General features: G+C 33.3%; 1 protein-coding gene across 1 annotated transcript in view; it reads right to left on the bottom strand.

Moving 5' to 3' along the window:
• LOC126747670 (myelin regulatory factor) overlaps positions 1-13,945 on the bottom strand; it is a 64,034-nt gene that overhangs the window by 39,067 nt on the left and 11,022 nt on the right. Inside the window, exons 2-3 of the mRNA XM_050456428.1 lie at positions 5,418-5,595; positions 4,833-5,362 (exon numbers count right to left, since the gene is read on the bottom strand). Coding sequence (XP_050312385.1) covers positions 4,833-5,362; positions 5,418-5,595 — 708 coding nt within the window. The remainder of the gene's footprint in view (positions 1-4,832; positions 5,363-5,417; positions 5,596-13,945) is intronic.

Consider the following 13,945-nt stretch of genomic DNA (forward strand, 5'->3'; position numbering starts at 1 on the left):
TCAATAGAAGCATGTAATGCATAATTGGCGCTATGAAATGGTAATGAAAAGACACGATACTGCCTTAAATTCCTAGATGGAAGATTAAATTGTATTGTCATCAGAAGTTCTGGACAAATTATCTGACCATTCAATAATTTATACAAAAAAATTAAATCTGCATATATCCGTCTTTGTCTCAATGTCTTCATATCAAGCATTTCTAAAACAATATCATAAACATGATCATCCGGAATTCTTATTCGAAGTTTATAGAGACAAAACCTAATAAATTTGTTCTGAACTCTTTCCAAGGACAAGCAATTATTCATGTAAAAGGGCGACCATATCACTGAGCCATATTCCAGCAATGAAACAACCAATGACATGTATAACCTCTTACGGGTCTCTATAGAAAATTCTTTACAGTTCCTTAGTACAAAACCCAGATTCTTAGAGGATTTGAGAACAATATTGTTTATGTGTGCATTAAAGTTTAAATGATCATCAAACGAGATACCAAGATCTTTAACTATGCTGCAATATTGAAGTGTACTTCCTTGAATGTTATATGAAGTGACAACCTTTTTAGCACGCTTGAGAAAACTTATATAATTGCATTTGCTTACATTCAAAAACAAATTGTTGTTAACACACCACTCATTCAATCTATCCAAATCACTTTGCAACAAAATCTGAACAAGTATTGATAAAATCTCTCTAAAAAACTTCAAATCATCAGCAAATAAAAGGAAGTCACTGTTCTCAAAACAGGCACCAATATCATTGAGCAAAGGTGAACAGTGCCCACCTTGTGGAACACCTGAAGTGACATTAATATAGCTTGATCTTGCATTACCTATTCCTGCCTGCTGGGTCCTCCCTGACAGGGAATTTACAAACCAATTCACCATAAGATTAGAAAATCCAAAAATATCCAATTTTTTTGCCAAAATACTATGGTCAACTCTGTCGAACGCCTTGGAGAAGTCGGTGTAGATTACATCCATCTGACATCCCCTCTTCAAGGCATTCAACAGATTCTGCTGAAACACTAACAAATTAGTCACAGTAGACTTTCCAGAAATAAATCCATGTTGTTCGCTAAGTAACAACTCTTTACAATAAAAATATAATTGATCATAGATAAGACTTTTCAGGAGCTTCGGAATGGCTGATTGTATACAAACACTTCTGTAATTCTCGATTTTGCTATTGTCGCCAGATTTGAAAATTGGCATTACAAAACTATGTTTCCACAAGGTTGGAAAAATTGCAGAATCTAAAGATCTTTTAAAAATTATAAAAAGGGTATGAAATAGTACATACACACTTTATTAGAAAATAATTCGGAATGCCATCGGGTCCTGAACTAACTTTGGGTGGCAACTTGGTAATTTTATCAAAAATCAACCCAACGGAAAGGGTGGGATTAGGAATGGTCATATTTAACTTTGCTTGCTGATTGATAAAAGCACCATTATTGTTTATATTATTAATAGGACTATAGACTGTTGAAAAAAACTGGGCAAAACCTTCAGCTATCTGTTCACAGCCAACGAACTCATTATCATTATAATACATTAAATTAGGAAGTTTATTAATTGATCTTTTATTGTTTATGTTATACCAAAAACTTTTAGGGTTAGTGTAGAGTAGTTGGTCTAAGTTTGAAATATAATTATCATAACAAATATCAGTCAAAGTTTTACATCTAGCCCTAATGTTTGAAAAAGTAATATAATCTGCCACATTATGACTGACCCTGTAGCATTTGTGTGCAATTTCTTTTGCCTAACTAAATATCTTAATTCAGCTGAAAACCAACTAGGAAACTTTGAAGTTTTGTATCTCTTTAGGGGAACAAAAAGTGCTATAGCCATATCCAGTATATGTTAGTTTAGCCATATCCATTAATGTCTGCTGAGCTTAAAACCAAGTCCCAATTAATTCCACATAAGTAATTATTAATACCAATATAATCACCCATTTTAAAATCATAATAAAACAGAGTTTCACAAGTAAAATCAATTTCAAAATTATACCCTTTGTGATTTAATGACCCCTCAAAAAGACAATCAACTGCTTCCATTACAGTAAGAGTTTGCTTGCTTGAAAAAATTAGATCTAAATAAACAAGCCTATCATTTGGAATTGTAATATTCTGATAAAAACTCAAACAAGCATAATGCTGACCTAAAACTAGACCCGCCGAGTTTAAAGGACAAGTCACCACCACAGCATAGTCGTCATTCCCCCAACTTGAATCAGGTACATTAAAATCACCAAAAATATAAAAATCACAGCTTGAATATTCTTGCCTGAGAATGTCAACAGTATGGCAGTGACTTTCATATAAGTTAATTGCAGAATTTGGGGGAATATAAACTCCCCCAATTATAAAGCTAATAGTATCAATTCTACATAATATATATAATTGTTCGACTGAATCATACACCAACGTAAGCTTCCTTGAATCAATAACATCCCTGATATATATCAAAATTCCTCCTCCGCGACTTTTGCTGCTAGAAGAAGGTGAACGATCACATCTGAACAGACTAAATGACTTTACAGACAGTTCAGCATCGGAGTAGTCATCAGAGAGCCAACTCTCAACAAATATCAAAATATCATAGTGCGAGCATAAAACAACTTTAATTAATTCATTAATTTTAGTTCTTAGGCCACCAACATTATAGCAAAATACTTGCAATGGGGCTAATTTACGTTTTTTCTATTGTTTCTAGCATTGTTTGAGGTAAAATTTACTATGTATGGCACATTATTTCTATATTTAATTATTAAATTCTTCTCTCCTTCTTCTTTTCTTCTGTTTAGCTCTGCAACCACCTTCCTGATGCATTCTCTTTGCATCACTGTTAAGTCATTCTTTAATTCATATGCTTGTAAATTTGACTTCTTATTTCCCATTATTAGTATGTCCCGTGCAATCTTACAGTCAGAGAATACCACTTTTAGTGGTCTCGACTTGTTTCCTCTTTTCTCACCCAATCTAATCACCTTGAGAACTTTCTCGACTGCTGGTTCTTTATTAATTACCCCCAGCAGTTCAGTTATTTTCTGCTGGTCCTCCTGTATCCTATCTTGAATTCTATCGGAGCTTGATTCTGGCAAGTTATAGATAATAATATTGTTAGCCCGAACAGTTCTATCATTGACTTCAGTTAAAAAGGTATCCATGTTAGAGTTATCTGAAGATGGATTTGACTGTTGGCTAGTTATCGATGTTTTCATTGCAGTAATTTCGAATGTTAAATCCTCAAAAGAGCTCTTGAATGCAGATTTTATGCTTTTGATATCATCACATATGGCCTTCATACCCTCCATAAAGCCTTTTAAGTCCTGCACTTGTTGCTCCAACGATGCCACTCTTGCCTCTACCTCGAACAGGCTTTTGAGTTTGGGAGCACAGTCTCTGCAAATGTATGGGATAGATCGACTAACAGCTGCAATAGCGCGAACTTCGCTAGATCCAATATTGGCACATTTCTTGCATTTTACTACTTTGCACCAGTCGCAGAGAAATCCAAAGACCTCCCCAGGGGTTTTTGGTGGATCTTTGAAAGTGCAAATCTGGTCACAATTAGAGCACCTCCCAGACATTTTTCGATAAATCGGCCGCAAGAATAAACCATAAAACCTTCGGCACGTTTTTTATCCGTTAGGTAATATATTATATTACTTATATAATAAGGTTACCAAAAAAAAAAAAAATTATTTTTTAAAATTTATTTTTTACGTTTATATTTTTATTATTTGATGAGCCTTTTTAACCGACATCATTAATTTCATGGAGCCTTATTTACCGAACAGTCGGATAATAAGGTCCACTTTCATATTTTTTCACAAAGCTTGTCAAAAACCTAATCAAAATAATAAACTTTTTTATTAATGTATTTTTTTGTTAAAAAGGCTTCATATTTTTAATATTTGGAGTGGCCTGTTTTTGTTTAAATTTTTGATAACACAATAAAGCATTTTTTCCTTAGCTGAGCCTTATTTGCCGCAGGTACCTTAGCAAATTATTAACATTTATCAGATTAGAACATGAGGTGTGTACATATCTTAGATGTAAATATAATTTGGTTGTATTGTTGGGATTTTTTTGCCTCTTTAAATCTACCTTATCCAGGGTCATTTAATTGTTAATTGAAACTTATATACGAATCTTTTTCTTAGTTTTCTTTCATTTATAAAAAAAAAACTAAGTGGCGCCCTCTTATTTAATAGTTATAATCAAGTTTAGATTCTTTAATAGCCAGTTATAAGTGAACCTTCGAACAATCCCAAGCCTCCAATAATTCTGAGCTACCGTCTGCAAACTCTTGGCAAAAAATAGTAACACTGTAAAGTTAACGCCACACAATCTGTTTTGCCATTCCGTAATTTGCGCATTACACTTGTATAGCTTTTTTTTGGAGTTGTTTTACCAATAAGCAATGATTAAGTAATCTGAAAAACACATCCAAACTCCAACAGAGTACAAAACAAAGACAAACTAAAAAAATCATAAAAGACTAATAATTCAAGTCCTAAAAAAAAATACAGAAATGTTGAAATATATAGACTTTGTTTTGATGTTCCAGAGTTATGCGAGCCACCTTTATTTTAGTAGAATCAAGTTCATGAACTGTTAAATTTGCATTTGGATTGATTCTTATCATAATAAGAACACCATCATTTCGTGTGATTTATAATGATTATTAACAATGTTAACATTCCCGGAAGAAAACGTGTCGAGAATAAAATAGATAGTGGTAAAACTATTTTGTGATTTGAGTGTCATACCACAGGTTCTAACGTAAATAAGAAAATTCAAACGGTCTTACCTGGTTCGCTTTTTACTAACGCAGAGTCCGGATCGATCTTCCTCTTCTTCCGGGCACTTTGCAGATCAGTATAAACGTTCTCCAGACTGTTATTCTCCAACGTGATTCCCGGATCCAGGTTGGTTCTGGGCAAGTTTTCGGGAAAACTCAGGATCATGTTGTGTTTCTCTTCCGTGTCGTCATAGAGTGGACGTGCGAAAGAGTCCGACCCAGGCACATTTTCGGCGAGGATTATGTTGTGGTCTGCGGACAATCCGTCTGTGAGGAGGCGACTATTGAGTAAATTAGTGCCGTTCCTCACGTCGTGCGACACCAGGATTCGATTGTCTTGCAGCACCAATCCCTCACTGCCAGGATCAGTGACGATATGAGAGGACAGGATCAAGTTATCAATGGGGTTCAGCTGCTTATAAATGGGGCCTAAGTTCGTATAAATACTGTCGGAGGCGTTTATGGGGGCCTCACATCCGTCTTGAGGGCTGTAAGGGTGTTCCGAGCTCGAGTCCGGAGGGCTTTCCGGTAAGGAGTGTCTGCAAAAGCAATAATTTAAGTGGGATTTAAGGGGTTGATTGACTGGGTATGTACCCATTATTGTTTCGTTTGTTTTCAACTATGACGTTAAGGAGCTTTCCACCAGCCGGATGGGCCTGGAGATCCCCGAAATTGAAGTTTTGGGTGTTGGTGCCCTCGTTGTTAATGAAATCCTCCAGCTGGGAGAAGTCGATCCCTTCGTTTTCTATACCTCCAAAGTCTGTGTTCCTTCCTGAAACAAATCAATAAGAAGCTGTATCGAGTGATTACCAAATTGGATGAAGTTCTCTTCATACATTGGAAGGATTGTGAGAAACATAAGCGATAGAGACAACCCAAAACGCATTATCATTAAAATATAATATAATTCATAAACGATACCTTGGGTATTAGTTCTAGTAACTCTAGTCTCCCGACGGTCGTCCATATCCCAAAATTCCATAATTTCTTTATGACATTGGACACATTATGCACAAAATGCCCAAAAAATGACCATTACACACACACACACACACACCGAATATTTCGAAACTCTACGATAACAAGAAAACTGCCCTCAAGGAGAACAAAAGGAGTTCAACTCCTTTCTCGATCAAAATTATTATATCGATAAACTACGATGGAAATTTTGCCATTCCGACCCCTTCGTTCTCTTGTTTATGGTTGCCAGGCGACTGTTAAACCATAAAATTACCGTTTGATACCGGGCAAGTGAGATGGGTGGACCCCATAATGGGGTAAACGAAAGTGAATTTTAATTTTATTTAATACTAGAGACTTTTATAGGAGTTTGATTAGGTCCTGTTATATGTTATTAACTTTGTTATTATATTATTATAGTATATATTAACAATTGAAAAAAAGGCCACGGCATAAATTTTAATTGCCAATATTTAAAAAACAATTGACCGTGACATACATGACAAACATAATTTTGATAACAATTATAATAATAACATTTTTTTTTTTTTTTTTCTTATAGAACCTAATTCAGAGTTATTCTAAACAAGTTGCAAGTTATATTCTATAGTACTTAATCTAATTATGGAAATCAACGAAGGTTCCAGAAATCCTAAGACCAGCACGGGCATATTTTCCTTTACATCCACAATCCCCATGCATATCATTTCATCTGGGACACCTTGTATATCCATATATTGGTTTATAAGAATATTCTAAATTCCCTGGTTATTTACGTACGTTTCTGTATGTCCTGGTTTTAACATCTTCCATTTTTCTGCAATTTTTTCGGATTCAAGGCACTTTTTTTGGAGTATATTAAGTAATAATGAATTATTATTTTTTTAATAAAATTAGAGTACCTTCATAAATTTTTGAAAAAATTATAATTAATTTTTTTATTCCTTTTAAATTTGTTGAATGCAAAAAAATTGTCAAGGAAAACAATTTTCATCGTACCTCCCCCATAAGACCCAATGCAATTTTTGGGAGTGTTACCATCAGATAAATTAAACTTTCACTTTTCATGTAAAAAAAAATTAAAAAACTAAAAATACGAAATACCAAAAAAAAAACAAAAAAGGGTCATTAATAACTTTTTCTATAATAATTTTCAGGTAAAACGACTAAATCGGCCAATTACATATGCATTTTTTTTTAAATTAAACTTACCATTCGCAGCCAGACATAAATTATTTTGGTCACCTATCAAAGAACCTAATGAATACTAAAATTAATGATGATTTCTAAAAAACGAAAAGTCGAATTTTAAAAGTTTAAAAGTGTCATCAAATAATGTGGTCCTAATAAAATGTTATTTATTTTATCATTAAATACAACTCAAAAGAGAGAGTTAAAATTGGCTTCAAATGCCAGGGGGGAAACTCCAAGTGTCCGAATAAGACTTCAAATGTATAGAATCAAATGGAAAAACGCTTCAAACGCCTGGATAAACTGGAAGTCACTTGAATGTTCAAAAGAGGCTTGAAATGGCTGGAAATGTTAAAAAATGACTTCAAAAGCCCATGAACTTAAAATTATTTAAAACATTTTTAAGATATTTTAAAAAATGCAGGAAAAAATCGACAACTCAGAAAATGTATGTCTTGGTTCAAACATCTGCTATTTTTCGGCAATTTTTACAGGTTTGAGGCACTTTAAATAGTATTCATATATATCAGGGTTTTCTGATCATGAAGCTATGATTTGTAGATTTTCTTTGGAATCTAAAAACAAAAATACTTTACGTCGATTAGGCGGTTTTTTTTGGTGACAAGAATTTATTAAATTTCAAGAATCAGTGCCTTGAGTGCAATTGGGATTTTCTTTCTGATGATATCGATGATGAGTTTTCTAGATTTACAAGGACTTTATCAAATATTTCAGATAAGTGTTTTCCTTCGAGACCTATAAAAGTTCAACATCATAAGCCTTGGTCTACTTGTGGCTTACGTATATCAGCAAAAAACATGCGCTCATTATAGCACCTAAAAAAATTTTCCGTCAGCGACGTTTTCCACAATTACGTCAGGCGATACAGAAGAGTTTATCACAAGACAATAAAAGCTGCAAAGGATGCCTATTATAACAAAAGGCTTACTGATGTGTATAAAGGAACATGGTCTATTGTTAACGAATTGAGAAATAAATCTTCCTCGTCTAGCACTATCACTACTTCACCGGAGGACCTTAACAATTACTTTGTAAATGTGGCTAAGCACTATCATCTTCTCACAATCCACTTTCGTATCTTTTTAATGGTAATCTGCAGACTTTCTTTTTTACCCCTGTATCATTCACTGACCTTCGAAGTACAATTAACGAAATAAAAAATAAATCATCGTCAGGTACAGACGGCCTTACTGTCAAAATGTTTGCAAACCTGCCTGATTGCACCTTAAGTCACTTGGTGAACCTAATTAACATGTCATTTCAGAGGGGAATCTTTCCAAGCTGCCTTAAGACTGCAATTATTATTCCACTGCATAAAGGAGGGGATTAAGATCAAGCCTCAAATTATCGCCCAATAGCACTTCTCCCAACTTTATCTAAGATTGTTGAAAGACTGGTTAAAGAAAGGGTTTTGTCATTTTTGCTTAAATATAGAATTCTAACACCGAATCAATTTGGATTTTTGAGTAATAAATGCACCAGTGATGCTATGTTGTCGCTCCTAAATAGTGTTTATTCCAGTTTTCTGCGATTTCTCAAAAGCATTCGATTGTGTTAATCATAATATTTTAATTAACAAACTGCAACACTTAGGGTTTAGAGGATCTTCCCTCAAATGGTTTAAGTCATATCTTAGTTTCAGAAGTCAACTCGTGAAGGTTGATACGACAACGTCTTCATGCCAACCAATTGAATGTGGTGTGCCGCAAGGTTCAGTTTTGGGCCCTATTTAGTTTTTTCCTATTTATTAATGACATGGCCAATCTGGATATCAGCGGCAAAATTTGTCTGTTCGCCGACGATACCAGCTTTACTTGGAGCACTCCAGATATCACGTCTCTGCATGCAACTATATCTAACGATTTACTTACCATTAAGTCCTGGTGCGATTCCAATTTTCTATGCCTTAATATCTCTAAAACCAAGGTTGTATCATATAAAAGTACCATTCAACCTTTTACTCTGCAAAATACCAGTTTGGATATTGTTGAATCTGTCAAGTTCTTGGGACTAATTTTAGACAGCTCTCTAAAATGGGAATCTCATATCGACACCTTATCCACAAAGTTAAGCTCAGCATGTTTCGCCATAAGATCTATTCAAATCAACCAAACCAGATGTATTCAGAGCAATTTTTTATTTTAAAAGCTTAGCAGAGCGCTTTCGGCGTATGAGCCATCATCAGTGCTAACTGAAATGAGTTGGGTGTTAAATGCGTGAACGAATGGAATGTACTCACTTGTGAGTTAAGCCCAGAAGTTTATCATAGTGGGAACACATTCGATATTATTAAAATTACACCTAACATTTAGACACACTTAAGACTATACAGAACACTAAACAGGACGAACAGTATTTAAAAAGGGGAGAACGTTGGTCTCCTTTGTGTTTTGTTTACATTTATTGTGGTTTCTTAGATGGCGGAAAAAATGTGTGTCAAATTAGGTTAACCTACAGTTAACTTTACTTTAAAATTAATATTTATATTATGCGAACCTATCAGAGTGGTAGTAGCGACAGATCGGTCTAGATGTCATGATCGTAAATGATGTGCGGTAGTGCGAGTTGACTACAACAGTGAATTTTTGTTCGGATAAGCAAGTTGTTATCCTTTAAAGCGAACTTTTAAATTAGAAAGTTGCCAATGCTTATAAAAAAATTTAATTGTGGAGTCTTCTATGTAATGGAACGTAAGGTCTGTTAAGGTTCACTTGTATATTTAAACAAGAGGGATTTTTTATGAGCTCGTTGGTGATATAAATGTCTTCAAGAAAATCTAGTCGGTTATAGTTCTTAGAGGTTACCTGTTAGAGAATTTTAGAATTAGACTTTGGACTGAAATTATGGTTGTTAGCTTTTATATGTTCACCAAATGCAGATGAGAGTCTACTTAAGTGCTCGGCTATGCGTGTTTTTAAGGGTCTACAAGTTCGTCCCACATATGAGCAATCACAAGAATCACACTGCAATCTGTAAATACCACCCTTTGATAATGGGTCAAGTTTATTCTTGGTATTGATCAAAATCGAACCCAAGTTGTTTTTAGTTTTATAAGAAATTTGTAATTCTGATTGGTGTTTAATGAAGCTATTGTTGATTTTCTTATTTAGATGAGAATTAATGAATGGTAGAGATATGAATTTACTATCTTTTTTAACATCAGGAAAGATCTGTTTTTTAATTTTTGTTAATTTTATTTTTCTGATTAAAATATTAATTAGTTTGGGGTCATAGCTGTTATTATAAGCAATTTGTTTAAGAACATTTATTTCGTTTTGAAAATTAGAAGGAGATAGAGGAATGCTTAAAAGACGGTGAACGTAACAATTAAAGGCAGCCATTTTGTGTTGGTGAGGGTGATTGGAAACATTTGAAATTATGTGGTCTGTTTGAGTGAAAATTCTAAACTATTTGATTGTTTATGTATTGTTTAGTCTAAAAAATTTAAATTATTATTTGTTTCAATTTCTAGTGTCAAAGAAATCTTAGGATGTATTTGGTTTAGCTTGTTTAAAAGTAACTGAGCTCCTACTGTGTCACAATTCAAGAAACAAAGACAATCGTCAACATATCTGTACCAATTGAAAATTTCTTTATTGTTATCAGTCATTATAGAATTTGATTCCATGTGATCCATAAAGACCGCCGCCAAAAATGGAGATAAGCAGCTGCCCATAGATACGTCATCTGGCGGTTGGTAAAACGTATTATTAAAAAGGAAAAAATCTTGAGAAAGGCAGTGGTTAAGTAATGTTATTAGGGAAATAAGATTATTGCTATTTATTTTGTCCTTCAAGATATTTTTAATTATATTCACACTTTCAGATTTAGGCACTGTAGTGAAAAGATTAGTTACATCAAAAGAAACCAATAGATAATTATTAGGCAATTGTGAGTCTGTTAGTTTATTTACAAGATCAGTAGAATTTTTAACACCAAATTTAGGGTAGAAGGTTGTTAAATTTTTTAACAATTTAAGAATAAAATTGTAGGGTTGCTGGATAAGAGGGTATATGGAGCATTATGTTCTTCTAAAAAACGGTCAAATTGTTTTATAATAGTGGAGGTCCTTCTGACAAAGTTGTTAAAAGGACTGGACTTTGGTGGTTTAAAGTGGTTTTCAGTTAAAAAAGTTTTTACTTTAGATATATAAAATGCTTTTTTCATGATCACCAAGCAATTTCCCTTATCTGCTTTTGAGATCACCAAATTATAGTTTTTTATTTTGTTCTTAATGGATTTTAGGACTTTGTCTGGAGAGTTTAAGTAAGATTTTGATTTTTTAAAATTAGATTTAAATTTATGCAATATACTAAATAGGTCATTGCGAAGAGACGTTTTTAAATTGATATTGTTAGAAATTTGCTCAATAACTGCATCAAGCTCAACTGAAAATTGAAGTAAATCATTTTGGGAAATTTCTTTATTAAAACAATGTTTTAAGCCTAGTTTGAGAAGATCCATTTCGGCTCTATCAAAATTGGCGTTAGAAAAATTCTTTACCCTATCATGAAAAACAAATGCAGAGAATTTTGTTCTTTCCTATGTTGAAGAAAATTCTTATGATTGATAAGATTATCCAATTTTTGTCTCAATTTATTGTATTTTATTTTCTTTTCAGTGATGATCAAGTCTTGTATGTCATTGAGCGAATGTTTTAAGTTTTCACTGTTGTAGCCTTTACACAGGTCAATATAAATCAATTTTAGTTTACAATTTATGAAGTCAAGTTTAGCATAGTGTTTGCAGATTTCAGATTTAATTAACTTAAGTTCTAAATAGGATTTATGTTTAGCCGGAACATTTTTAGAAGTGCTAACCTTGGCAAAAGCTGGAGTGACTTGTTCCTTAATACAGTTGTTGAGAAACCAGATATCCACACCTATGGTTGCTCTTTGGATAGAGAGCCTCCTGTACTTGGCAGCCTGGTCCGCCATAATGCGGTTAGTTAGAAGAGGGAAGTGGCTGTGTTGCTCGAAGGACAATACAAATCAATCAATACAGATCTATTTTCAAAGAATTAATCTTTTTAACATCTAAATCAGTTTATTTTGCTCTTTTTGAGTCACATCTTCGTTACGCCATTCCATTCTGGGGTTCATGCTGTGCCACTCAATTTGAGCGCGTATTCATGTTGCAAAAGAGAGCGATACGCTATTTACTGGGACTTGACAGTACAGCTCACTGCCAAGAATACTTTAAAAAACATAGAATATTAACTCTTCCTTCACTGTTTATATTTGAATCTGTTTGCTTAATCCGAAAGCATGTGTCAGAATTTCCAAAGAGGCCTTCTCATAACTATCCACTTAGAAAAGCAGAGCATGATATTTATCTGCCAACCCCACGGTCGGATTTAGTAAAAACTTCTATACTCTATAGAGCAAAAAAAATGTACAATCATCTTCCTTTTACGATTAAATCTATGACAACGTTTTCCTGTTTTTTGCCATGCCTTAAAAGCTTTACTATTGGAAAAGGCTTTATACACAGTAGAAGACTTTTTTAATCTTTCCTTTTAAATACCACACACACACACTGGCCCTATTTACTTTATTAGTCTCCATCCCTAGAATTAGTTATACCTATATTGTGATAATAGTCGTAATTTAACTTCAACTTATTTAGTATACTTCTTTTACCTAATTTACATTATTGTATTGTTTTATATTCTTTTTAATATCTGACTTTACAAACATTTAGTTGTATAATTAATTTGACCATGTACAATAGGTTACCTATTTTGTATAAAATCTAAATGTCTTGTGTTTTTGTTTTTTGTGTACTCATGTGTTTATTTATTTATTTATATTAGCTTTGTCTACAAAATTTATAATTTTTTGACAATAAAGCGATTGTATTGTATTTAAGGTGACAATGCAGACAAGATTTTTTTTTATTAATAAAATAATAATAACCTCATAAAATGTTGAAAAATTAAATAAAAAAAGTGCAAAAAAACTGTCAAGTAAAAAATGTCTATGGTACCACCCCCCATAAGGCGCAATGCAATTATTGGGTGTGTTACCATCAAATAAACTAAACTTTCGCTTTTTATGGAAAAAAATTAAAAAAGAAAAATATATAGAGGATGTTTTTGAAAAGTGCGTCACTAATAAGTTCTTCTATAATAATTTTCAGGTAAAACGATTAAATCGGGAAATTTTGTATGAAAAGTAATTATTTTTTAAAAGACGTATTTATTATTTTTTTGTGACTACAATTTTATGAATTTTAACTGAGATTCCCTGTACATCTTTATATATTTCGATTGAAAGTTGCATACAGTGACAAATGTCAACTTTTGACTTTAAATGATTGGACTATGTTAAAATAATCACTTATCAATTTAAACCGAAAACCAGAGTCTCCTCTATTTATGAAAAGCCTTTTTGATTAAAAAATTGTCTATTTAGAAAAAAATTTTACCCTAAATGGAACCATAAAAATACAAATACCGTAGGACCTAAAAGTCAAAAATTAACATACGAGATGTCATTTTATTCAGACTCTTATTCTCTACATAAAGTTGATTAGTTGCATTGTTCATAAGTTTTTATTGCTGTGTGTGAGTGAAGAATTGCGAATCCTTTTTAAAGGTTCTCACGTAATTAAGTCGACATGCGACGACCATGTCGCGTGTCCATTTAACTTGGAACGTTCAAGAAACGCCAAGAAACTAAGGAGCCTTAGGGGGGAGGGCGGTTTAAAGGGGATTAAACGCCCCCACAATAAATTGGCTGCTGGCCACTCTATTGATCAAACAAAGCGGCTGTCATCATCGATGCATAAAAATATTCTAAATCAAGATGGTGAATCGCACGCGAGCCAAACATTAACCGGATAAACACGCGTGCCGATGTATTTTTTTTTTATTTATTTCCATTTATTTTCGCGCTATTGTCCTCGACATGGGTGGGGGAGTATGTATTGCTACATGATTGCCAGAT

Source organism: Anthonomus grandis, chromosome 2 (assembly GCF_022605725.1).
Source record: "Anthonomus grandis grandis chromosome 2, icAntGran1.3, whole genome shotgun sequence".
Lineage (NCBI taxonomy): Eukaryota > Metazoa > Arthropoda > Insecta > Coleoptera > Curculionidae > Anthonomus > Anthonomus grandis.